Source organism: Leuciscus leuciscus, assembly GCF_965113295.1.
Source record: "Leuciscus leuciscus genome assembly, chromosome: 1".
Classification (NCBI taxonomy): Eukaryota; Metazoa; Chordata; class Actinopteri; order Cypriniformes; family Leuciscidae; genus Leuciscus; species Leuciscus leuciscus.
Window position 1 is genome coordinate 37,273,869 of NC_138725.1, and position 25,726 is coordinate 37,299,594.

Below are 25,726 nucleotides of genomic sequence, written 5' to 3' on the forward strand. Positions count from 1 at the left end.
CAATAATCAGCCTGTGAATCTCAACAATGGTGACAATAATAAAGCATGTTGCAGTGACTGCCACCAATCACAACTCATTAATGGCTCCCATCATGCATTGCGGTATGAATAAATCATGATCTGAATTGTCTATGTAATTTACTTTTCCTAATTGAATATTCTGCTCCTCACCATTGTTGAGATGCATTGACTGAATCTTGACGTCTGTGTGTGCCTAACAGAATGATTTTATTTTTTAAACAACTTTTAAGAAATCCTTTATATTATATAAAAAATTCTGGGCATTTTTGCAGAATCACAGTTATGCTGTAACCAACAACATAAATCGAAGTCAGAAAGAAGAATTTTAATGAGTTCAGTGATCAAGTTCAAATGATGATTGTCATAATATAACCAACACCATCAGATCACTTTTTTTTCTTTGTTCAACTGGCAGTTACAACTCAGATACCTCAGACAAACAAAATCTAAAGTTAATAATATATGGGTCAAGAGTCCAACTAAAGCAACCATTGATCATCATAACGGTGGCTTACAATTTGAGATTTTCTCCTTCAGTGATTCTGCTTGTTAACATCAGGTGTCTTCAATAATGTTCAATCATCACTAAATTAATCACTTAATTATCTCATTAACTTCAACACTCTTGAGTGTGGACTCATACACTCCCAGGAGTGTTAATTTAGCACTGGAGTTTTTGCTGTGTACAAAGAGCCGTAGTTAAAGGCACAATATGGGATTTTTTCTCCACTAGGGGTCGCTAACCTATTTACAATAACAAAGGCGTAGATTGATGACGCAACATTTGCTATGAATTATGGATTTTGTCGTCAACGTCAAGCCGACCGATCTAATAATGTATATGGATGACTGAATACATTGATGCTTTTATCATGACTGTGATATGAAGCAGTTCGGGATTGCTAAGAGACAGCTATCAGCTCCAAACGCGATGCGAGTCCCGCGGATATAAAAGGAATATGGACATTTCATTCTACCGAACTACACGCAGAATTACTACTCAAAGGTCAGTTTATTAGACAAATTAAACTTGAGAGGTAACGCAGCGCTGTTTCACTCGGTCTAACATTACACTATCACACTAAACTGCATTTGAATGTGTTGAAATGTATGTGTTAACGTTAGTTTGTCTGTATGAGACTAGCAGTAAGCTAGCTAGATCAACATTAGAATAACATACAGATCATATTCTAACATTTTATCATTGTTGAACTATATAACCTTGATTAGTTTTATGTAAATGTGCTCACCTGTTTAATAAAGTACATGTAGGAGTAAGTTGTCGAAGTCTCGGACGTGGAGCTCTCGTTTATATAGTGTCCATGGGAGCTCTCGACATCTCGAAAACACCGCGCTGATATTGATTCTCGGTTTAGTTCTCCTTTTTTATCCAAAGTCTGCTTGCCATGGTCCATAATGTTTGAACGAAACAACAACAGCGTGCAAATAGACATTGCGAACTACACAGTTGTCCGCGTCAGTTTGGTTACTATCAGAGGGCTCTGGTTCATAGCTCTGGTTGCCATGGCAGCACGAGCGGAAACCAGAGACAACACGGATATGACGCCATTGACGGCGACAAAACGGAAATAAAGACACGGTCCGTGTCTTCGAATTAAAATATTAATTTCTCTGGATTTAGAAGTTAATTGGAACTGTCGGGATAATGTAAATACACAACTTTAAAAAATATATAACATAGATATAGTGATTTTTTATATTTTTAAACAAAAAAAAAAAACATATTGTGCCTTTAACTGACAAGCTGAGCCATATCGCAATAATTATCGCTGGTGATACGTCCGTGATATTGATGCGATATGGCTCAGCTTCTCAGTTAACTACGGCTCTTTGTAGTAAATGCCGCTCCATCTGAAAGCAGGTGATGGCTATTTACTACTAATCAAGGAACCGGCTTTACTGATGAGATGCGCATAACAATATCACAATTTAAATCGCCCAGCCCTAGCGACAGTTGTGCTGTCATAGACAGCGAGTCCAGTTCTGTACCCAGAAAATATATTTTCTGACTGGGAGACAGCGAACTCTTCACCCAATTGACTCTGAGACCTAAATTCTCGAGGTGATCGAGTAATATGGTCCTGTGTTCTATGAGCTCTGACTGTGATCGAGCTAGAACCAGCCAATCGTCCAAATAATTCAGCACTCGTATGCCTCGCAGCTTGAAGCGCTGCATCCATGCACAACGTGAATGTACGAGGCGCCAGGGATAGGCCAAACGGCAGGACTGTGTATTGATATGCCTGGCCCTCGAAGGCGAATCTCAAAAATCGCCTGTGACGTGACGCTATTTGTATTTGAAAATAAGCGTCTTTCAGATCTATCGACATGAACCAGTCTCCCTGGCGAATTTGCGAGAGGATTTTCCTGGTCGTGAGCATTCTGAACCGTCGTTTCAGAAGTGCTTTGTTTAGTCGTCTTAGATCTAGAATGGGTCTGAGACCCCCGTCTTTTTTGGGTACCAGAAAATATCTGCTGTACATGCCCCCCCTTTGCTCAGTAACTTCGCTATTTCGGCTCGAAGTAGGTGTGCTACTTCCTTTTCCACCGTAGTTTCGATTCTCGCCGCTTGGCGTTGCGGGCGTCGAACGAATTGTAGCGAATAGCCTCTTTTTATAGTGTTCAGCACCCACTCTGATACCCCGGGAAGCTCTGCCCAAGCGTTCGCGTGAGTGGCTAGGGGTAGAATGAAATCTGGGTTCTGGTCGCGACCTAGTGGCGAGCGGAGAGCATCGGTGTGCTGTAACATGAACGCCGCGCTTGCAGCGTGTGAGACTGGGGGCGCGCTGATCACAGTGGCTGATCACTCCTACAGCGGTGTGCTGAGAGAGAGCGAGCGGGGCGAACCCCGTGGGGTTTATTATGTCTGTGAGCGAATGAGGGCGCGGGACAGCGGGCCCATTCATAACGCTGAAAACACCGTCTGTTTGTGCAGACTGTATGTGCGTTGGTTTCGTTTTTACAGAAACCGTGAGACATGCAGTGTGTAGTGTTTGCGGGCACTGGGACGTGGGCACAATCTCTACATTTGGTGCACAATCGACATGAGTCGATTTTATTTGTGCGGGCCGTGTTTGTGTGTAGGAATGGGCACTGGGCAGTGGGCATTTTTACTACACTCATAACACCGTAAAAACGGCGTTTGTGTGCAGGCAAGCGGGCTGTGTTGCCGACTTGTTTACTGCAGAATACGCTGGAACAGTCGCAATTACTGGAACTGAACGAGCGGAAATTTTCGGTGGAAGTCCGGCCGCGGCGGGACTTGAACACCGTCGTTTCCCTAGACTGGCTAGGAAGACTTAGAGGCCTTGGGCTTTACCTCAATCTTCGGCCGGGGCCCCCGGGTCTGACGGCGCTGTGGAGCGGCGGCAGCTGGGGATTGCGGCTGGGAGCTGCGAACAGATGGCTGTTTAGAGCGACCTGCTGCGGAGCTTGAGCGCTTGGGCAGGAAATGTCTCATGGCTTGCGATGTCTTCTGTACCTCAGCGAATCTGTCTGCGAAATCTTTGACAGAAGATCCGAAGAGGCCAGCGGGAGAGACGGGGGCGTCGAGGAACGCGGAGCGCTCCGAGTCCGACATCTCAGAGAGCGTGAGCCAGAGGTGTCTCTCAGCCACGGTGAGAGAGGCCATGTTCCGCCCTATGGCCTGTGCAGCAGATTTAGTGGCGCGAAGGGCGAGATCCGTCACGCTCCTCAGATCCAGCAGGCTCACAGCTTCCGGTCCTTCCTCGTCCATTTTACGGAGAAGGTTGGCCTGGAAAATCTGGAGTATGGCCATGGAGTGAAGCGCAGAGACAGCCTGCCCGGCGGCGGTGTAAGCGCGACCGTGCAAGGCTGACGTAGTGCGGCAAGCTTTCGATGGTAGCGCCGTCTTAGCACGCCATCCAGCGGAGGGCGGGCAAAGATGGGCGGCTACAGCTTCCTCCACGGGGGGGAGAGAGTGGTACCCTTTATCTTTAGCACCGTCAACTACGGAGAATGCTGCAGACACGGGAGTACGCACTCTGGCTGAAAAGGGGGCGCTCCAAGACTTAGCTACTTCTTCATGAAGCTCAGGAAGAAAGGGCGCTGGTCTTGAAGGCTGCGAAGTACGGTCCCCTTGCAGAAAACAGCCGTCCAGACGGTTGTGTGCAGGCTGCTGGGGCGTCGACCACTCAAGGCCGAGGCTCTCGACGGCCTGCTCGAGCAGACGCATGAGCTCCGCTTCAATGCTGGCTCTTTTCCCAGAGGGCCGGTGAGAAGAAGGTGCGAGATCTGCAGAGCTCGACCAGTCCTCACTGCCTGACGCTAGGAGAGAGCAACTGTCGTCCTCCACACATACAGCTTCCTCGTAGTCTCCTATGGCGGAAGCGGCGGCAGACCGCGGCCGCTGACCGGCAGTGAGAGACTCGGGTGAAGCAGGCCGCAAAGCTGGCGGGCGCACCGGCGAGCTTTTTCGTGGGATGGAGGAGGTTCCGGGACCCGCTGAGCGCGGCGCTTTTTACGGCGCGGCAATGCAGCGGGCGAAGGTGCAGTCTCAGAGAAAAATGCCAGGCGAGTCCGCAGAGTCACCATAGGCATTAACTCGCAGTGAGGGCAGCCACCTTCAGCGAGCGCGAGAGCTGCATGATCCTCACCCAGGCAGGAAACACAGATGACATGGTGGTCCCCGTCGCTGAGTGGAGCTCGGCATGAGCCACAGGATGTACGAGGCATCTTGAGAAAGACGCTCGGCTCTTTTAGATGGAAAAGTGTGTGTCGCGGCGGCGAACACACACAGCAGAGAAAAGGATATGTACGCCGGAAAGCGTGAGCAGGAACGACGACTGAAGGCGGCGAGTTGTCGACCAGCAGCTTCAGATGCAGAGGCTCGTCCCGCAGAAGGCTTTTATCAGACGGCGCGGCTTCTTCCTCTCGGGATCCAGCGATGCGTGAGCTTCGCTGAAGAGATGAAAAATCAGTGGACCAGCCTTTCGGGGCCGTATTTATAGCCCAAGCCCCCACCCGTTTCGGCGGGACATGACGTAGTGGGCGCAAAGCGCCCTCATTGGTCCTGACGTCATGAGGGGCCTCTCTCGATAGGCTGGTGCAGATGCCGCAGAGCAGCCAATGGGCGCGCGAGCCGTCTCGCCCATGTCTGCATGCTGCTGCAACGCGTTTTACAGTATTTCAAAATTAAGGATAATTTTTTGGCTTCAGTATCTCGTGGAAAAGAGTTTTTCCCCTAGCGTAAAGCTATTTATGCAGTACGAGAGAACCTCTCGTAAGAGAACCTTTTTATTTCATTAATAACACTAACAAAATATATTTTTTTACAAAAATAACACCACACAGGCATTAATAAACACCTAATGGATCAGATTATGTCAAAAACTCAATTTCGACCAAAAGTGGAGATAGAGCCTTATAATTCTCACGAAATGTAAATCTTTTGCTTGTTCAGTGTGTAGTTACAGGAGTCTGTCACACACACGTTTATGCACAAATACACTGTATATAGAGTATTGTGACTGTATGCTCTGCTCACATGTTTAGATTTGATATAATCTGGGTTAATTGAAAGAGCCTATAATGCCTATAAAGAGCCTGTTTTCGTTCCTGTCGAGACGCGTCACTTCCGATCAGCACAGCGTTCTCCTTCCGCTACTATCCTGCGAGGGATTTGAGGCTCTACGCCGGTTTTGTGTTTGTGAAATGTCGATTTCCTCTGGTAAGCCTTTACTCCAAACACGATACCTATAACTTACCAGTCATTAATCTAGAAGGTGGATGTGATTTCAGCATGTTTCACGCATATGCAACCCAGTCAATGTGGGGCTTTAAACAATTACAGACGTGTTACTGTTCAGAGCGATTGACTGAGTTCATCATTGGGTAAGACGTTTCTTGTTGGGGGGGATAACATTCGTTCTGTCTTTTAATAATTTAGTTTCTCCTTAAGGTGTTTGGGATCTCTGCCCTGTTTCGTTATCGAGTGTGTTTGAGGAATTGCTGACTTATGTTTGTTTGTTCACATTTATTTTGTCTTATCACAAGTTTTCATTTGTGTTATTCGATCACTGCCGAGCATTGCTCAGAGGAAGATTGGGCCTTGATTTCGTTATTTTATTTATTAGGATTGTGCTTATGATTGGATTTATATGGTTTTGACAGTATGATATTTATTGTTGTTGTTTTTCATGTTTTGATACTATCCATGAGTTGGATATATAACTTCTTATTCCCAAGTCTGTCAGTTATAAGATTGTATTGGTTGTTTGTATAATAATATTATTAGCATTATTTTTGTTTCTTTCATTTGCTTGGATATTTTTTTGTTCAAGTTAATGTATTACTGTGCTGCTTGTGCAGACTTGTAGCCTGACTACGTCAGACTTCGTACTTCCGCTCAATTTCATTTCACTTCTGTACTCAGTCTGAGACAGCCCATAGCTTTCCGTTTTCCTCCGGCCTGAAAACAGCCGGGCCAATCAACGAACAGAGGGCGGGCTGAGAGCCGTGACGTAGACGCTGATTGTACCGTGGATGCATAGATTTACTTCACATATTCTGCAAAAGTCGTTCACAGCCATGTTCACTCCGGTATTTCGCTCGATGGTTTTTGTTTTCGCATCATACATGTGTTTACAGTGGAAGTTAGATGCGGCTGAGCATGCGCATAACACACGCCATAACCAAACGTTATGTGATTGGCTTACGGGTAACCAATGATTTTAAACTTCAGACAATCTCTATTATGCCATTCCATACTCTGTCTACGAAGCAAAGCGAAGTAGCAGAGTTTGGTATTACCAGGCTAGCAGACTTGGGGATTCTTGAGTAATTTTATTATTTTTGTTAAGTGTGTGTGTGTGTGTGTGTGTGTGTGTGTTGTTAGGTGCTGAGGGCTTCATGTAGAGATCTTCTGTCTGTTGTTGGTGAGCTGAACAGTGTGTGCTGTGAGGCCTTATCTTTTGTATTTAGAGTGTTTATTTCATTGTTTTGTTGTTTTTGTGTATTGATTTATTATTGTTGATTAACTGCGATTCCTTTTTATTTTTGTGAACAACATTTTATGGTCAGACTTTGGAGGCTTTCATACACTCACTGTCTATTTTAATGTGATTGGAATTAATAAAAAACCTTTCTGTATGGCATTCATGTCTCTGTTTCTCACTAGTGCAACAAACCTGTGTGCCTTAAATTAGAGTTACTTTTATTCATTCTCTGTGTGGCGTCAGAGTGGCGAAGTCTGTTCTCTTAATGCTGAATTATTATTTTTCTAGTAGTTTGGCCATATGGCCTCTCTGCATTGGCTCCTGATACAGTATGTTTGCACAATTGATGAATTTTACAGTTATTGAACTGAACTGCATCAACACTGAAGAGACTTGAGCTGAATAATGACACTATTGGCTTGTTAGAGCTGCTTTTCAGCAGAATTTAAATTTGTTACTATTGTGAAGTTGCTTTGAAACAATCTGTATTGGATAAAGCACTATAGAAATAAAGGTGACGACTTACCGTTTACAAAATAAACCGAAATGCAAGGGTGAAAAATATATTTGTTTCTCAAAAAAAGGTTTTGATTCCTAAGTGATCAATTTATTTACAAGTGTTTCCACACATGATTATTGGGTGTAGGTAAATTGTAAATGAATGTCATTTAAATGTCAGTGTTTTCTAAATGAAACACGAGCTGTTAGTTTTGAGTGATGTGTGTAATGTAGAGAACTGTGTTTAGAGTTTTGCTAAAAGTTTGTTTTTCAATTGCAAACTGATTGTAAAGCAGAAAATGTGCTTGCAGTTTTGCAGACTTGATCGGAAGATTCGGTACACAAGTGAATGCTTTCACTGAGTGAGTCTCAAGTTCCACTTTTAGTGTGCAATTAAAAAAAACGAATATGGTGTAGTGTCATTTTGAGATGTTGATTATAATCGTTCGAAACAATTCAATTCACATTTATTTGTATAGCGCTTTCACAATACATGTAGTTTCAAAGCAGCTTTTCAGAAAATGCTTGTCTACATTACAATATTAGAGTGACTGTTATTGTAACAATATATCATTATTATAATGCTTGTTCAGGCTATACCTGCCACTAGGGGGCGAACAAGGGCAATTCTAGGCAGTGAGCCAGGGAGTAAGCGAGGAAGTGAGTCTCGGGTTTGACACTGTGTTTGCAGACTATTCAATAAATACTGACCCCGTTGGGCCAGTGCAAAGAATATGGACTCCTGTTTTATATGAAAAATACCACACTTTAACATGGTGGCAGCGGAGGTGGATTTATGCCGAAGTTTTTAGTGGTTTGCTGCGGAGGCACCGGCGAAGTCCGAAGACGGTAAAGTGCTAACGTGTAGCGTGGATTAGCATCAAAGTAAACAAGCTAACGCTAACGGCATGGACGGACTTAGACCTCCACAGACGTTGTGTCTGGACTCCAGTAACCTGTCTAAAAGTTTGAGTTTGAACTGTACATTGGATTAACTGTTGCCGAGGATGACGAGAAGAAAAAGGTCAGGCTCTTCAGTTATCTGGTCGGTGAGAGTGGCAGAGAGCTACTGGATACGTTAATGGGAGACACAGCGAAGTCAGACTGGAAGATTAAGGACGTCGTTGAAAAGTTTGATAACTACTGCAGTCCTACAGTGAACGAGACAGTGGAGCGGTACAAATTCTTCACAAGAAATCAAGGTACCAGTGAATCCATAGATGGCTATGTTACGGAACTCAAGTTGCTAGCAAAAACATGCAACTTTGGGACATTAAGAGACTCACTCATTCGTGACAGGATCGTATGTGGGATTAACAGCAGCAACATGCGAGAGAGACTGTTACGGGAGAAAAACATGACATTGGACACTTGCATTCAACTTTGCAGAGCTGCTGAGTGGTCGCGGGAAAACTGCAAGGCCATAGCGGGGCACCACAGTGGAAGAAGTTCACGCAGTGCAAGGCTTCGCGCCTACAGCAGAAAGAAAGCACCGTGGATTGCAAGTTTTGCGGCAAGACACATGCAAGGAGCAAACAGCAAATGTCCAGCATTTGGAAAGAAATGCAAAAAGTGTGGTAAGGAAAACCACTTTGCGGTTAAGTGTAAAGCCCGGATTGAACCAAAGAAGAAGAAATCTGTGCATAAGGTTACTGAATGTGAAAGTGAATATGAGGACATACTGTGTGTTAGAGATGTAGCAGAAAGTGAAAATGTGAATGCTGTTGACTCTAACAAAGGTAATGACTCCCAGTTGTTTGCAGGCATGCTCCTAGGGAAAGATATTATAAAATTTCAGATCGATTGTGGAGCTACATGTAATGTTTTGCCTATTAACATGCTGAACACAGATGCTAAGCTTGAGGATACAAATTATGTTCCAGGTTGTGGACAAAGGTTGTACGGTACCACTGATTGGTAAGAGAGCCAGTGAGGCTATGAAACTCATTAAAGTACACTATGAAAACATTATGGCTATTGACAGTATTGTGACAACAGAGAGAGACACAAAAGGACAATGGACAATGGAACAAATAAAGACAGACTTTGCAGATGTGTTCAGATGGTATTGAACACATGGTAGTGTTCAGATGGTAGCACAGAGGTATTATCACACCAGTAGACTGTAGCACGGACTGGATCAGTAGCATGGTGGTGGTGCAAAAGCAAAACGGTAAACCTAGAGTATGCATTGATCCAAAGCCCCTCAACAAGGCACTCAAGCGCAGTCACTTCCCACTACAAACCATTGAGGATGTACTCCCAGATATGTCTAAAGCTAAAGTGTTCACAGTGTGTGACGTCAAAAGCGGGTTTTGGCATGTAAAGCTCGAAGAGAAATCCAGCTATCTGACTACGTTCGCCACCCCATTTGGCCGTTTCAGATGGCTAAGGATGCCCATGGGAATAAGTCCGGCACTGGAAGTTTTCCAGCGAAAACTGACCCAAGCACTGGACGGGTTACCGGGCCTATACATTATTGTGGACGATGTGCTCATTACAGGTCAGGGAGAGACGCAAGAAGCGGCAGAAGGAGACCATGATGTAACTGTTCCTGGAGCGGTGCAGGCAAAAGAACATTAAACTGAACCGAGACAAGTTCAAGCTGAGGAAGAGGGAATGTACATACATTGGGCACCGCCTGACAGCAAATGGACTGAAAGTGGATCCAGACAAGGTTCGTGCTATTGAACACATGCCGAGACCTACAGATTTGAAAGCCGTACAGAGACTGTTAGGTATGATAAACTACTTGGCTAAGTTTTGCCCACACCTTTCAGACCAGTGTGAAGTGTTGCGGCAGTTGACACAAAAAGACACAGACTTGGACTGGTCGGAGCAGCATGAGAATGCTTTTGTGAAACTAAAAAAGACTATTGCAGATGCTCCTGTTCTGAAGTACTACTGCCCAGAGGAGGACCTCGTAGTGCAATGTGATGCATCGGACATAGGTCTGGGAGCAGCACTCATGCAAAAGGGTAAGCCCATCGCCTATGCAAGCAGAGCACTCACACAGACTGAGCGTGGTTATGCCCAGATTGAGAAAGAGTTTCTAGCTATGGTGTTCAGTGTAGAGAAGTTTCATCAGTACACGAATGGTCGCAAAGTTACTGTCCAATCTGACCATAAGCCGTTAGAGTCCATAATGAGGAAACCTTTTTTAAGTGCGCCCAAGAGACTTCAAAGAATGATGCTACACATTCAGAAATACGACTGTAGTGTATGTTCCTGGCAAAGACATGTTACTGGCAGACACCTTAAGCAGAGCATATCTCCCAGAATGCCCATCTCTGAGCTCTGTAGAAGCTGAAATAGAGACGGTTAATATGGTGCAACACTTACCCATTTCAGGTGACAGTCTAAGCCAGATCAGGACAGCTACAAAAGATGACAAAACTCTACAAACTGTGATCCGACTGATGAAGCAGGGTTGGCCATCGGACAAAAGGGCCGTACTTCAGGAAATCAAACCATACTTCTCATTCCAGGAGGAATTAAGTTATCAGGACGGCATTGCGTTTCGAGGTGAACGTGCTGTTATTCCATTATCACTGCAGAAAGACATCACCCGCCGCCTGCACTCCTCACATCTCGGGGCAGAAGGATGTCTTCGAAGGGCCAGAGAATGTGTCTACTGGATTGGCATGAACGACCACATAAAGACACACATACTGTAGCTCGCTGTGATATCTGCAGGTCTGTGGATGACAAACAGCACAGAGAAACGCTCAACCCACACAATGTGCCAAGCAGGCCATGGGCCAAAGTAGGCGTTGACCTATTTCACTTTGAAAACAAAAACTACCATGTAACTATCGACTACTATTCCAATTTTTGGAAAATAGACTTTTTGCCAGACACAAAAGCTACTACAGTGATAAAGAAGCTAAAAGCACATTTAGCTAGATACGGCATTCCCAACACAGTAGTCTCAGACAACGGACTTCAATATTCATCTCAAGAGTTCCAAAGATTCAGCCATCTGTGGGAATTTGACCACAAAACCTCATCGCCAGGTTACCCACAGAGTAACGGCAAGGCAGAGTCTGCAAAGAGACTGTTACACAAAGCCAAAGCTTCTGGACAAGACCCCTATCTCGCATTCTTGGACCATCGTAACACACCGTCACAAGGACTGGAGAGCAGCCCAGCTCAAAGACTGCTGAACCGTCGAACGAGGTCTCTGTTACCGGCGAAAAACAGCCTTCTCCAGCCTAAAGTGGTCCAAGCAGAGCAGGCACTGTTCAACAACCAACAGCGTCAATGTGCGTACTACAACCGATCATCCAGGGATAAAAAAAAGGAAAGTGTTTTGAGATGTTAAAGCCATTTTGTTAGTTTGGGTAATGGCATTTAAAAAAAAGCTTTTTGTACATTTGGAAGTTCATTCCTATTTGCATTTAATGTTTGCAAATGTGTTGCAGGGAAAAGAAAACTTTCTAAAAGAGAAAGGATGTAACAATATGTAATTATTATAATGCTTGTTCAGGCTATACCTGCCACTAGGGGGCGAACAAGGGCAATTCTAGGCAGTGAGCCAGGGAGTAAGCGAGGAAGTGAGTCTCGGGTTTGACTGGTGCTGCGTTCGATGCTGCGTTCCAGTCCACTTTTAGACACTTGTGAACTTGCCTAAGCACTTCCCCTTGGGGGAATCCCTGCCGCCATTTTGAAGTGCGTTCCACTTCGTGAAGTGGACGAGGGAAGTTTATATGGACAGACCCTCGTTCCCTCGATTTTGACCGAGGGAGCGAGTCTGCTTGCAATGTGGTGGACCGCAGCACCAGTCCAAAATTGGCATGCCCTTCACTCGCTAACTTCCCTTCGTCTCGTTCACTCGGATGTACGTCATTGCGAGTGCCCACTACTGGCGGAAACTGCAATGGGCTGAACTGGAACGTCCTAAGCCCTTGATCACTTGGAATCAGCTGTGGAGTTTATTTATTATTAAAAATGTTTTCCCTTTATTAATTTGTTTAATGCAGCATCCAAATGTTTATAGGTGTGTTTGGGTTGTTAAAAAAAAAAAAAAAAAATCATTAATATATCATAGAGTTGTCTGTGTGGTGGTGATTAGACGAGATATGTGGTGACGTCACAATCGTACTGCATTGTGGGACATATAGGTGCCTGAAGTGTACATTTGAAGCAGACTCGCTCCCTCTGTCAAAATCCAGGGAACGAGGGTCTGTCCATATAAACTTCCCTCGTCCACTTCACGAAGTGGAACGCACTTCAAAATGGCGGCAGGGATTCCCCCAAGGGGAAGTGCTTAGGGAAGTTTGCAAGTGCGTGTCTAAAAGTGGACTGGAACGCAGCAACTGTGTTTGCAGACTATTCAATAAATACTGACCCCGTTGGGCCAGTGCAAAGAATATGGACTCCTGTTTTATATGAAAAATACCACACTTTAACAGTTATCAGACGTGAATGTCTAAGTTATGTATTTCAGAAATGTATACAAATCACACAGTTAGCTAACAATTTATTAGTTTAAACAATATATGAATTTAAAGCAGAAACAATGAGCTCATTGAAATAATGAATGCATGTTGTTAACACATGATTAGGATATATATATATAAAAATGAGCATTGGTGTATGTTGATTCAGTTTTCAATGCAGGATTTTGCAGAAACTAAAATGTGGAGTTTGTGTGCAGAAACACTCACCTTCAGAAACTCCCCAGAAGACAAAAGCAAAGAACATGATCATATTCGGACAGAAGACTAGAGACAGATGAAGACGGAGGAATGAATCTAGAGAGAAAATAGAAAATAACTTCAGTTTAATTAAATGAGCAAATTAAGTTTGAATTAAATATTTATAATCGTTAACATAGGCTACATTTATTCATTTAGTGACATTTTTATCTAAAGCAACTGACAAATCAGGAATATACCTTTTCATCCATATTTGTAACTATTTCATAATAATATTCTCTAATCAGTCTCATTTAAATGAAATAATGTTACAGTTTTTCTCAATTGCTAAAACACTAAAACCCATTGGCTGAACAAAGTTCTCAGTTGCCTGAACTCCTTTAGCTAATTGTGCAGTCTGTTGTCAATACCATGTCAATACCATTTCACATGGTAAAACACAATTTGCAGATCTCACTTAGACTTTTCAGCAAAACTCTAAACAAATTATCATTCTCAAAACACATTCTGCACTCTAATGTGAGATGCAGGGTACAGTACTGTAAAAATAGGGGTACAAGGAGGAGGAAGAACAAAAAAAAAATTTGCAAAGAGCAAAGCAGAGTAGTAATTTCGGATACATTTTGAGCTACTATGATAGAACATGTTTTGGTAATGCTTTAAATTACAGCCCAGAAAGTACTGCGTAATTAAAATGAAAGTACAGTATAACTTTCGGTAATTACAGTTTACCTATAGGTACTTGCGTGTAAGTATAGGGGAACAATATGTAAAGTCTTGGGAATAAAGGTGTAACAACCAGGAAAATACTGCGTAATTAAAACAAAATTACAGTGTAACTTTTGGTAATTACAGTGTACCTATACGTACGTGTAAGTATAGGGGAATAATATGTAAAGTTTTGTGAATAAAGGGGTAACAACCAGGAAAATAACAAATTATTTAGGCAAATTATTTAGACTAAGTATTTTAAAATCTTACTTTTGGGAGCAATTTAGTGAGTACAACATACACTGCACTTATAATAGTGTATAAAAAATACATAAAGGCTTTTTTTTAAATTACTTGATACATATAAGTTTCAAGGCAAGTAAAACTATTGCAACTTTTTTTTTTTTTTTTTTTTTAATGCTGGGAAAATATACTCTTGTTTCATGTAGTTACAGGGTAAGTATGGCGGGCTGGGCGATATATCGCACGATATTAGGCTTGTTTGAGATGCGCCTTGCCTCGCCTGAAATGTATGCGAGAGTACACAGCAAAAAGTCCAGTGTTAAATTAACTCTCCTGGGAGTTTATATGGCTCCAGAGTCAGTGTTAAAATATGAGTGTTAAATTATCGCTCAAGAGTGTTAAAGTTAATGAGCTCATTAAGTGATTAACTGCCCAGCTAACAATTTTACGTTCTGGGAACGTTCCCGGAATGTTCCCAAGAACGTTCCCTATTGGTTAGCCAGGAAAGTTTTCTTTACGTTAATAGAACGTTCCCTATAGGTTAGGGGAACGTTCCCGGAACGTTCCCGGAAGGTTCTCGGAACGTTCCCGGAAGGTTCTCGGAACGTTCCCGGAAGGTTCTCGGAACGTTCCCGGAAGGTTCTCCTAACGTCTACACATCCTGATATGCCTGTACACAAATTATAGGTCTACAAACAACATATTCTACATTGTTTATTGTTCAAACACTTAAAAATCCTATGAATATATTATTACAATAAATTGAATTTACAGAAACTATCATTAATAAGTAAATCAATCAGTTTGTATTAAATAAATAAATCAGCACACAATCCATGTTTTTGTTGATTCATTGTTTAATTATCAACCTCAAATAAGTCATCAAAAACAGCGTTAGCAAAATGTATTCAGGAACAGTAATTTACATTTAATATTTCAAACATGAAAATATTTCAATAAATAAAACTGCACAAACATTTTAATTAAAACTATCTTTTTGCAAACTGTAGCCTACAACTTAGAACAAAATTGAAAAAGTCTTCATTTATATACAATATACATGAATGTGCCAATCTTCACTCCGCTCAAAACATTTAAACTCCCAAAACCATCTGCAAATTTAACAAGAAAATAAAAAGACAACGCGTTACATGTACACACAATCCCATGCCAAAATTCAAGCCCTGTAATGGCATTAAAATTAATCCGGAGCAAATGAAAAGAGTGAGGTGGGATTGTGTGTCACAAGCTGTAGGAGATATGAGAGCACGAGCACTGCTGGTATCGTGTATTTATTCAGATATTTCAGCATCAATGTGTATAGAAAAATGTATATATTTGAAAACACTACATTGCATTTATTTATATTGCACTATTTATTATTTCAGACTACAAATCAAAAAAGGAATGTTTTATATAGGGGTAAGGATATCCATTAAGCCTATGTACCCTTTAAGCCCACTTTCGACTCTGAAGTCAAATAAAAAACAGAGAAAATAATATTCAAGTCTAGTGAACTCTGACCTGCGAATTGGCTCTACATATAACGTATAAGTCTCACCTCCAATGAAGAATTTGAAAACCTGTAACTGCTGTGTTGTTTATGAGAGAGAAAGAGAAAAAAAGTTTGAAACTACTATCAATTTTTTTTTTTTATCTGTGACTTTACACCTACAAATTGCACCGTCACAGGTGCTCAGTTTTGCTATAATGATACCCTCACAGAACATGGTAATAATCAGCCATCCATGCAAAAGCAAAGGTCGGTGTAGTTCTCTTACGAGAGGTTCTCTCGTACTTGCGTAAGTATCTTACGCTAGGGGAAAACCTCTTTTCCTCGAGATATTGAAGCCAAAAATTATCCTTAATTTTGCAATAATGTAAAACGCATTGCAGCAGCATGCAGACATGGGCGAGACAGCTCGCGCGCCCATAGGCTGCTCTGCGGCAACTGCACCAGCCTATCGACAGAGGCCCCTCATGACGTCAGGACCAATGAGGGTGCTTCGCGCCCATTACGTCATGTCCCGCCGAAAGCGGGTGGGGCTAGGGCTATAAATACGGCCCAGAGAGGCTGGTTTGGTCAGTTTTTCAACTCTTCAGCGGGCTCACGCATCGCTGGATCCTGAGAGGAAGCCGCGCCGTCTGACTCAAGCACCCAGCGGGATTTATCTGCATCTGAAGCTGCCGGTCGACAACTCGCCGCCTTCAGTCGCCGTTCCTGCTGACGCTTTCCGGCGTACATATCCTTTTCTCTGTTACTGTGTTTTGTGTATGTGTGTGTGTTCGCCGCCGCGACACACACTCTCATTGCACTAAAAGAGCCGGGCGTCTTTTTCAAGACGCCCCTTTCCCCCCCCAACCCGCAAAGCTCGCCGGTGCGCCCGCTTGCCTTGCCTGCTTGGAGGATGATACCTGCTCTCCCTCTGTTCGAGCCGCGCAAACCGCGCCGTTCACAGGGGATGTCAGGAGCGGACGGTCACGGGGCTAGCTTTCTCTCTCCCTCTGTTCGAGCCGCGCAAAATGCGCCGTTCACAGGGGAGGCTGGAAGCGGACGGTCGGAGTTAGTTTTTCTTTACGTACAAGAAAGCTACCCTGCCTCTGTGCCCCATTCACGCGTCAATCACCAGCGAAAGGAGAAAATTGTGTTTTAGTCCCGCCGAGGCTGGACTGACATGAATCTTCTCACACATTTCTCAGTTCCCTGATCAGGCGACTGGAAATATAAATATTGCAACGCCGAAGAAAACATGTTGACGCTCTTATATGCTCGTACATCTGAAAGACTTTGTGTTCCCCCCTGTGGCTCAGTAGCGGAATCTTTGTTTTTTCACACGAGAGACCGGTGTTCGAATCTCGGTCTAACGGCAGATTAATTATGCCTCCAATGCTTCGCTCTGTCAGTTCCCTGAAAGGCGACTGCAGATGTGCATTTTGCAGCCAACGAGCGCGTTGTACAACCCGCTCGCCTGCACCCAAAACACCGTTTCTATGGTTCCCGTGCGCCACTGGCGAAAGGAGAAAAGAGTGTTAATGTCCCGCTGCGGCCGGGCCGAATTCTATTTCTCATTCCCCTCTGAAGTTCGGGCGACTGGAAATGTCATACTGCAGTGAGCGAGCCTGTTGTAAGGCACGCACGCCTGCAAACAAAAGCCAGCATGTTGACGCTCTCTGTTTCTATGGCAACTTCTCGCTCGTTCAGTTCCAGTAAATGCGACTGTTCCAGTGTATTCTGCAGTAAACAAGTCGGCGACACAGCCCGCTTGCCTGCACACAAACGCCGCTTTACGGCTACCCAGATAAATCCCATAGAGTGTATTCTCTGGTGTTCCGGCCACGGCCGATGGTGTTATGAGTGTAGACAAAATGCCCACTGCCTGCCCAGTGCTCATTCCTACACAGAAACACAGGTTTCTCTGATAATACTCGCGCTATATAAAAGCCTTTGTGTCTTCCCCTGTGGCCCAGTGGCAGATTCTCAGGTCTTCACGCGATAGACCCGTGTTCGATCCCGGGTCTAGCAAAAAAAAAAAGAAAAAAAAGGCGACTGCAGATGTGTAATTTTGCGGCCAACGAGCGCGTTGTACAACCCGCTCGCCTGCACCCAAGCACCGTTTCTATGGTTTCCGTGCGTCACTACCTCCATTCTCACACATTTCTCTGGAAATGTCAATATTGCAGTGGACGAGTCTATTGTAACATTCCTACACAGAAACACAGCCCGTCGCACAGGGCTCGCGCACATGAAATCGACCCAGATCGATTGCGCATTAAATGTGGTAAATGTGCCCACTGCCCAGTACCCACAAACACTACGTTCTGCATGTCTCAAGGTTTCTGTAAAACGAAACCAACATGCATTCGCTCTGCTCAGGCAGACAATGCTCTCAGTGTTGTAAATGTGCCCGCTATCCCGCGCCCACATTCACACATAGACATGACAGGTCTTACGGGACTCGCCCAGCCCTCCCCCTCTCGGTTGACCACCGCAGAGGAGTCGAGCGCGGGCAATCTGCCCGCTGTTATCAGCGCGCCCCCTGCCTCAAATGTCATAAGCGCGACGCTTATGTTGCAGCACACTGAAGCCCCTCTGTCGCTGAGCGACCAGAGCGCGCTTCGCATTCAAACCCTAGCCATTCGTGCAAACGCATGGGCAAGGCTACCCGGGGTTTCGAAGTGGGTGCTAGACATTATAGAAAGAGGCTATTCGCTACAGTTCGGTCGACGCCCGCAACGCAAAGCGGCGCGAATCGATACTACGGTGAAAAAGGAAGTAGCACACCTACTTCGGGCCGAAATAGCGAAGTTACTGAGCAAAGGGGCTATAGAACCCCTATCACAAGCTCAGAGCGAAGGGGGCATGTACAGCAGATATTTTCTGGTACCAAAAAAAAAAAAAAAAAAAAAAAAAGACGGGGGTCTCAGACCCTTTTTAGAGCCATTTGGCCTATCCCTGGCACCTCGTGTATTCACGATGTGCACGGATGCAGCGCTCGCACCCCTCAGGCTCCGAGGCATACGAGTGCTGAATTATTTGGACGATTGGCTGGTTCTAGCTCGATCACAGTCGGAGCTCATAGAACACAGGACCATATTACTCGATCACCTCGAGAATTTAGGTCTCACAGTCAATTGGGCAAAGAGTTCACTGTCTCCCAGTCAGAAATATCTTTTCTGGGCACAGATCTGGACTCGCTGTCTATGACAGCACAGCTGTCGCCGCAGCGCAGACTAGGTATTCAGCGCATGACAGAGATTTTTCGCCACGGCGCTTTAGTCCCGCTCAAAAAGTTTCAAAGGATGCTGGGTCTCATGGCTTCAGCATCCTCAGTGCTTCAGCTGGGTCTGCTTCGCATGCGCCCGCTGCAGTATTGGTTGAAAGCGCGCGCCGCGCAGAGCTTGGACCTCCGGTCTCGCACGCCTCAAGGTCGATCAGAAATGCGTCGCAGCTCTGAAACCTTGGACAGTGACCGACTTTTACCGGTCAGGTGTAAGCCTGGGGACTTCCTCGAGTGTGAAGGTGGTGTCTACGGACGCCTCAACCTCGGGATGGGGAGCGCTGCTCGAGGGCAGACCGTTATTCGGCCAGTGGTCGGAACGGGAAAAGCTTCTGCATATAAACTGCCTGGAAATGATGGCAGTCGACAACGCGCTGAGGCGTTTTTGTCCCCAGATAAAAAGACACCACGTCTTGGTCCGTTCGGACAACATGTCAGTGGTGGCTTATATAAATCACCAAGGAGGTATCAAATCCAGAATCCTTCACAGGCTGACGGAACGCCTCCTGGTCTGGGCTCAGCACAATCTGCGCTCGCTCAGGGCAGCGCATGTGCCCGGCCATCTGAATGTGGGACCAGACAGACTGTCCAGAAACAATCTGCCGACAGGAGAATGGTCTTTACATCCACAGACAGTCAAAATGCTATGGAGGACATTTGGTAGAGCGGAAATAGACGTATTTGCGTCTCAAGAGAACGCTCATTGTCAGGAATTCTTCTCCAAGAGCAGGGATGCGCTGGCTCACGTCTGGCCCCGCTGCCCGCTCTGTGCGTTTCTCCCTGTCACGCTCCTACCCCAGGTGTTAGAGCGAATCAGGGAGAGCGGATGCCCAGTGCTACTCGTCGCCCCATTTTGGACAAACCAAGTCTGGTTTCCAGTCCTGATGCAGCTGACGAGTACCGCCCCGTGGCCGATACCGGTGAGGAGGGATCTCCTCTCACAGGCGAACGGCTCGATATACAAGAGCTTCTGGATAAGGGCAGAACCCCATCCACGCTCAAAGTTTATATGGCGGCCATAGCAGCGTTCGCTGAACCACCGCTTGGCCAGTCATTAGGAAGGAACGATCTGGTCATTCGCTTCCTTAGAGGAGCTAAGAGGCTGAACCCTCCCAGACCACCCTCAGTTCCCGTTTGGGACCTTTCCACGGTTCTGGAAGCCATGAAAGGTGCCCCATTCGAGCCAATACAGTCAATAGACCTGAAACTCTTGTCTTTCAAAACAGTGTTTCTTCTGGCTCTCGCTTCAGTGAAGCGCATAGGGGATTTGCAAGCGCTCTCAGTGAGCGCGACGTGTATGGAGTTTGGGCCTAATGACTCGAGAGTCATACTCAAACCAAAGCACGGATATGTTCCTAAATCCCTCAACACACCGTTTAGGGCACAGGTTATCTCCCTGTCGGCCCTGCCGGTATCTGAAGAGGAAGGGGACGCAGGCTTCCTTTGCCCGGTCAGGGCGTTAAGAGCCTATGTGTCTCGCTCATCTGTTTTCAGACAGACGGAGCAGCTCTTCGTTTTGTTCAGCGGACGTTCTAAGGGACTAGCTGCGTCAAAACAGAGTCTATCCAGATGGGTAGTTGATGCTATAGCGCTAGCTTACACATCCAAGGGCCTGCAATGCCCGATAGGTGTCAAAGCGCACTCCACAAGAGGCATGGCCTCGTCGTGGGCTTGGTCCAGTGGGATTGCCTTGCAAGATATCTGTATGGCGGCAGGCTGGGCCTCCCCGTCTACATTTATAAGGTTCTATAACCTCGAGGTTCCCGCTTTGCAAGCTAGGTTGCTCTCGGTTAAAATTTTCAGTATTGCCCGCCCGATCCTATCGGCTCAGGATGCTGAAACCGCTAGAGCGTCAATCACTGATCGTATGTATACTTCTATGGGCAGTGCGTAAGTCCCCCATATTTATCAGTCCAGGCCGTGTTCGCCCTGGCTGTGTGGAACACTTGATATAATATGCTCTTATCAGAGCTCTATATTACAGGAATGATGCTATTCTAGCCCCTCTTCCCGGATTCTCTGTGAGTCCCTTGTGATTAGGCACTATATGAGCCCCGGGCACCTGCCCTTGGGACTTTAGTGTTATGTCTCAAGCACGCATGGCGTTTTACACTGTGTTCCCCTAGCGTAAGATACTTACGCAAGTACGAGAGAACCTCTCGTAAGAGAACGTACTCGGTTACTAACGTAACCTCGGTTCTCTCTAGAAGAGGGAACGAGTACTTGCGTATCTTGCCGTGCATGCGTCATGTTCTGATTCGCTTCTGCGATGAAAAACTGACCAAACCAGCCTGTCTCGCCCATGTCTGCATGCTGCTGCAATGCGTTTTACATTATTGCAAAATTAAGGATCATTTTTGGCTTCAATATCTCGAGGAAAAGAGGTTTTCCCCTAGCGTAAGATACTTACGCAAGTACTCGTTCCCTCTTCTAGAGAGAACCGAGGTTACGTTAGTAACCGAGTACGTTTACAGGAACATCTGTCCAGGCCAACATCTGATGCCTTGATGCCTTCCGCTGGGATCCCAGAAAACCTGAAAAAAAATATAAAAATATTACAGTTCAAAATCTATCATACATACATCTCATCTGGTATCACAAATTATCATTCCAAGTTCACTTTAAGATATGCTCAATATTAGGGCTGCACAATATTGAAAAATTTAGAGTTTATTTAGAGATATCAGCCGTATGGTTTAGTGCATGCGCGGCTCCAGGTTTGTATCTCGTAAATTACCCCACTAATAATGCCCAGAATGGCACCAAACTTCTACAGTAGTACAAATAGGTGCTGTACTCATTAAACCAGGCATTGGAAAGTTTGTAAGTACATCAGGAGTTTATTTAAATAACATTTGCCTGATGGCGAATGCTACTGCTGACGCGAATGTTGATGTCACTTTATGAGTACAGAACCCATTTGTACTTCTGTACTACTCATTTTCCCCGACATAGAGCAGATCGGCACACAACAAAAACTGCTGTTCGGATGTTCCCTTTTCTGATATTTTAGCATTCGTGACATTTTAATTAAAACAGAAATAAGAATTTTAGTGTAATAAGCGAAAATTAACAGTAAACCGAGATCACCTACCGCTGCAGATGTGTACGGAAGTGAAAAGCAGAAATGCTTAGACCTCTTTCCGGTTTGACCGCTGGGCGCTCCGCATAACCCCTATTGGGGGGATTTTGTAGAGGAGTGAACCTGCATAGAAAATTACAATAGATAACAAGCATAGATAAATACAATAGAAGAAAAATACAGTTGAAATAAGAAGTGCATTATGTTTTTCAGTTAAATCTGAAAACATCAGGTACAGAAATTGAATTATCAAAATGTAAAATAAGTCTTCACTGTAAAAATAAAATGACTATAAATTAATTAAATGTATCTTTGCTAAAGCTACAAGTCATTTTCTCTTTTGATGTTTGATCACCATTGGCGACACAAACAGCTGCGGGTACGTTAGGCTACTGTCCCTTTAAGACGAATGCGCAGACCTAATATAAATGACACGCATCTGTTTTCTTTCTGTTTAAAACACACAAGACTGTTTACGAGGAAACTCGCCAAGATGGGCATTTTGACAAGATGGGCTAAACTCACCTTCTTCATCTACTGACTATGGATGGCATCAAGGTCTTGTCCTGAAGAATCACAGGGCCAAACAATAGGGATTATATCTCATCTGGTAACAAGAGCAAAGCCATAACTTTAAGAACTCTAATGATATATTTACCCCCTGATATTGCATTGGGGATATCAATTCAAACATTTTTAAAGGCTAAGAGTATGAGCCACAGCTGCCCAAGATATCTGTGAAAAATAACTGCCTAAAGTTGTCGACCCCCTGAACCACATTCAGCATTTAAAAGTACAAAGAATTTCAGTATTGATCAATAAAAAAAAACATACAAATACATAAATACCTTTGAGTTGGACAGTATGGTGTCAGTCTCATTGGCCAACATAATTCAAAACAGACCTAAAGAAATAAAATAAAATATACTAATGATCAGGATATCATGTTATCATAATAGTTAAATGAATTATTATTATAACTATGACCATTATAATATTGTATTAGTCGCCTATTATTTAGCTGATTATTTAGCCTGGCTTCTCAAGGACAATCTCACTGAAAAACCCTGGGGTTAATGATTTTAAAATGTGAGACTTATTTCAAAAGCATAAATCTTACAGACCCCAAACCTTTGAACAGTAGTGCACTGTATGTTTGAGGTGGTTTTGCTTACTAGTCATATGGTTCATAGCCGTGGAGATTGTCTTGGACAGGGGGTGCAGCAGGCCATCACAGCATGATGATCTAGGAACATAACAAGCTATTTGTCACAGAGCCAACAATATTACATGGGATTGGTTTAATAAAAGGAACCAAGCTAGAACAGAGGTGAAATGCAGAAAAGATAAATATATAAAAATCTTAAGATAATATATTGTGAAATAAATGCATATGGAATTATTATCATGATTAAACAATAACTCACCCCTTGTTGTAGAGGATTTTTTTTCTCTCTCGCTATTCTGAAATCACATTTTAGCAATATTGGTAAGTGACGTCACTGATTAAGTTAACAATACAGTGCATTCTTTTAGGTTAAATAAATTAGCTTACTTCCAATCACCCATTGACAAATTACCAGCAAAACTATAAAAACTGTTATCTACACTAAATATGTGTTTAAAAACCCAAACTTTCATAAATAAGACCTTAACTTAACGTAACTTAGGCCTAACGTTCTCTTCTGAAACCGGTTAGCTTAGATGCTAACGGACTTTTTCAAAGACACAAAACCATTTCTTTAAAGTAAATATTCAACAGAAGCGTGTCAATTACACGTAAGAAATGTGTCAGGGACGTTTGTGTGTATTATTTGTGAGATTTTGTTGACTAAACTTACCTGAAAGCAGTGAAACCAACAGCGACAGACGGGAGTTTTGTTGTTTGTCAGTTGTTGATGACGTTTCTGGTTTCCATCTGCTCTCGCGCAGCACACGTGCGCGCTCCAGTGTTTGATTACACGCATGCGCATTAAAACACTTCAAAGTCACGCAGCATTTAAATAAACATATAGAATTAAAATGTATAACATAATTTAAAATATCATTAATAAAAAGTTATTGCGAATAGATCTGAACGTTGTTGGTTATCTTATAACCTTAGGGGACCGTACTGACGACGTTGTCAGTTGGTAATCTGCCTGTTAAGTGATATTAAAATAATAACCTGCAGAGAACGTTCCCAGAACGTTCTCTTTAGGTTATACAAATAAAACCTAAAAATAATTAACTAAAAAAGACTGCCTTCCAATGAGCAAAGTTATTGATTACTTAGGCATTATCTACTGCCTGATAATGGTCATGTAATTAAGCATTTGATAAATGGTGTTAAAGCACAAAACATTGCAAACCATTCAATTGGTTTAAGAAAAATAGAACCTAAAAATAACTTACAGGGAATGTTCTCTTTAGGTTATAAATTAAACCTAAAAATAACCTACAGGGAACGTTCTGGGAACGTTCCCTTAAAGTTATAAAACTTGGTTGGACGTCACCACGACAGACCGGTACATCGACCGCATTACTGCAGAAGCTGCACCGATCCGTCTGTCAATCTCCCGTTCCATCCTTCCCTCACTCGCGAACAAGACCCCAAGATACTTAAACTCCTCCACTTGAGGCAGGAATTGAACCAACCTGAAGTGGGCAAACCACCCTTTTCCGACTGAGGACCATGGTCTCGGATTTGGAGGTTATAAAAAGTTATAAAAATAGATCCTAAAAATAATCTACAGGGAATGTTCCCAGAACGTTCTCTTTAGGTTATAAATTTAAACCTAAAAATAACCTACAGGGAACGTTCCCAGAACGTTCTTGTTTGGTTCCCAAAAAAATAACCAAATGGGAACCAAACGGGAACGTTAGGGGAACGTTCTGTGTTTGCTGGGTGAGTGATGATTGATCATTATTGAAGACACCTGATGTTAACAAGCAGAATCACCAAAGGAGAAAATCTCTATGCTCACTTAATGAGCTCATTACCTTTAACACTCTTGAGTGTTAATTTAACACTCATATTTTAACACTGACTCTGGAGCCATATAAACTCCCAGGAGAGTTAATTTAACACTGGACTTTTTGCTGTGTAGGCGGCTGCAGTGAGAGGAGGAGTGAAAAAAGCGCAGGCAAGCCGGACAGTTCAATCTTCTCGTAGTGGATCTGACACCTGCGAGATCAAAGATGGATATCACGGGATTCACGCTTGTGCACAGTGTTGCTAATAAACTGTATGTAATTCAAGTTCTGTTGCTTTTATATGAAAATAAATAAAATGAACAAGACACCCAAAGTACTTGTTATTTAATTCCATTCCAAATACATGTTTATCAATATTTTTTTCTTTAATACAGACACATGTGTTTTTATTTATTTTATTTTTTTTATAAAAATTAAATTGCATAACCCAAAGAGATCGCACTGTCAGATAGTTTGGGAATATTCACACATAACATATACACATAAAACATGATATTAGAGTTTTAAAATCAAACATTTTAAAAGAGAACAATACATCATGGTTGTTTAAACCAATGAGCATTAAGCTGTGTCGTCAGCAAGTCGTTTCCCATCATGCTTTTGATCAGCGCAGCCGGTGGAGAGCAACTGCGCTCGACTGCAGAATCCGACACGTGCGCCTTGCTCGCGAGAGATTTTTGACATACGTCAGCATGACATCAGAGCAAGGCGGACCGCACTTGGACACATTTCTAACCGGCATGCATCTCGCGCTGATCACCGGTGATCGGTTCTGCGCAG

General features: G+C 43.7%; 1 protein-coding gene and 2 long non-coding RNA genes across 5 annotated transcripts in view; 1 reads left to right on the top strand and 2 right to left on the bottom strand.

Annotated features, from left to right (window-relative positions):
• The window catches only part of LOC309507629 (uncharacterized protein), a 161,192-nt gene that overhangs the window by 66,123 nt on the left and 69,343 nt on the right, over window positions 1–25,726 (bottom strand). Inside the window, exon 2 of the mRNA XM_082181946.1 lies at window positions 13,166–13,252. Within this exon, the coding sequence (XP_082038072.1) occupies window positions 13,166–13,208 (43 nt within the window). The 5' untranslated portion in view covers window positions 13,209–13,252. The remainder of the gene's footprint in view (window positions 1–13,165; window positions 13,253–25,726) is intronic.
• Window positions 14,544–15,253, top strand: LOC309508049. The gene is made up of 2 exons (XR_014209359.1): window positions 14,544–14,683; window positions 14,728–15,253. It is a non-coding gene; the product is annotated as an uncharacterized lncRNA (long non-coding RNA).
• LOC309507978 lies at window positions 21,355–24,591 on the bottom strand. Of its 3 annotated transcripts, XR_014209334.1 has the most exons (7): window positions 23,812–24,590; window positions 23,398–23,434; window positions 23,146–23,216; window positions 22,819–22,874; window positions 22,496–22,577; window positions 21,983–22,093; window positions 21,355–21,422 (listed from the first exon to the last, which is right to left on the bottom strand). It is a non-coding gene; the product is annotated as an uncharacterized lncRNA (long non-coding RNA). The 3 variants fall into 3 exon arrangements; XR_014209333.1 differs by having other exon boundaries at window positions 23,146–24,591; XR_014209335.1 differs by having other exon boundaries at window positions 21,408–21,422; window positions 22,026–22,093; window positions 23,146–24,590.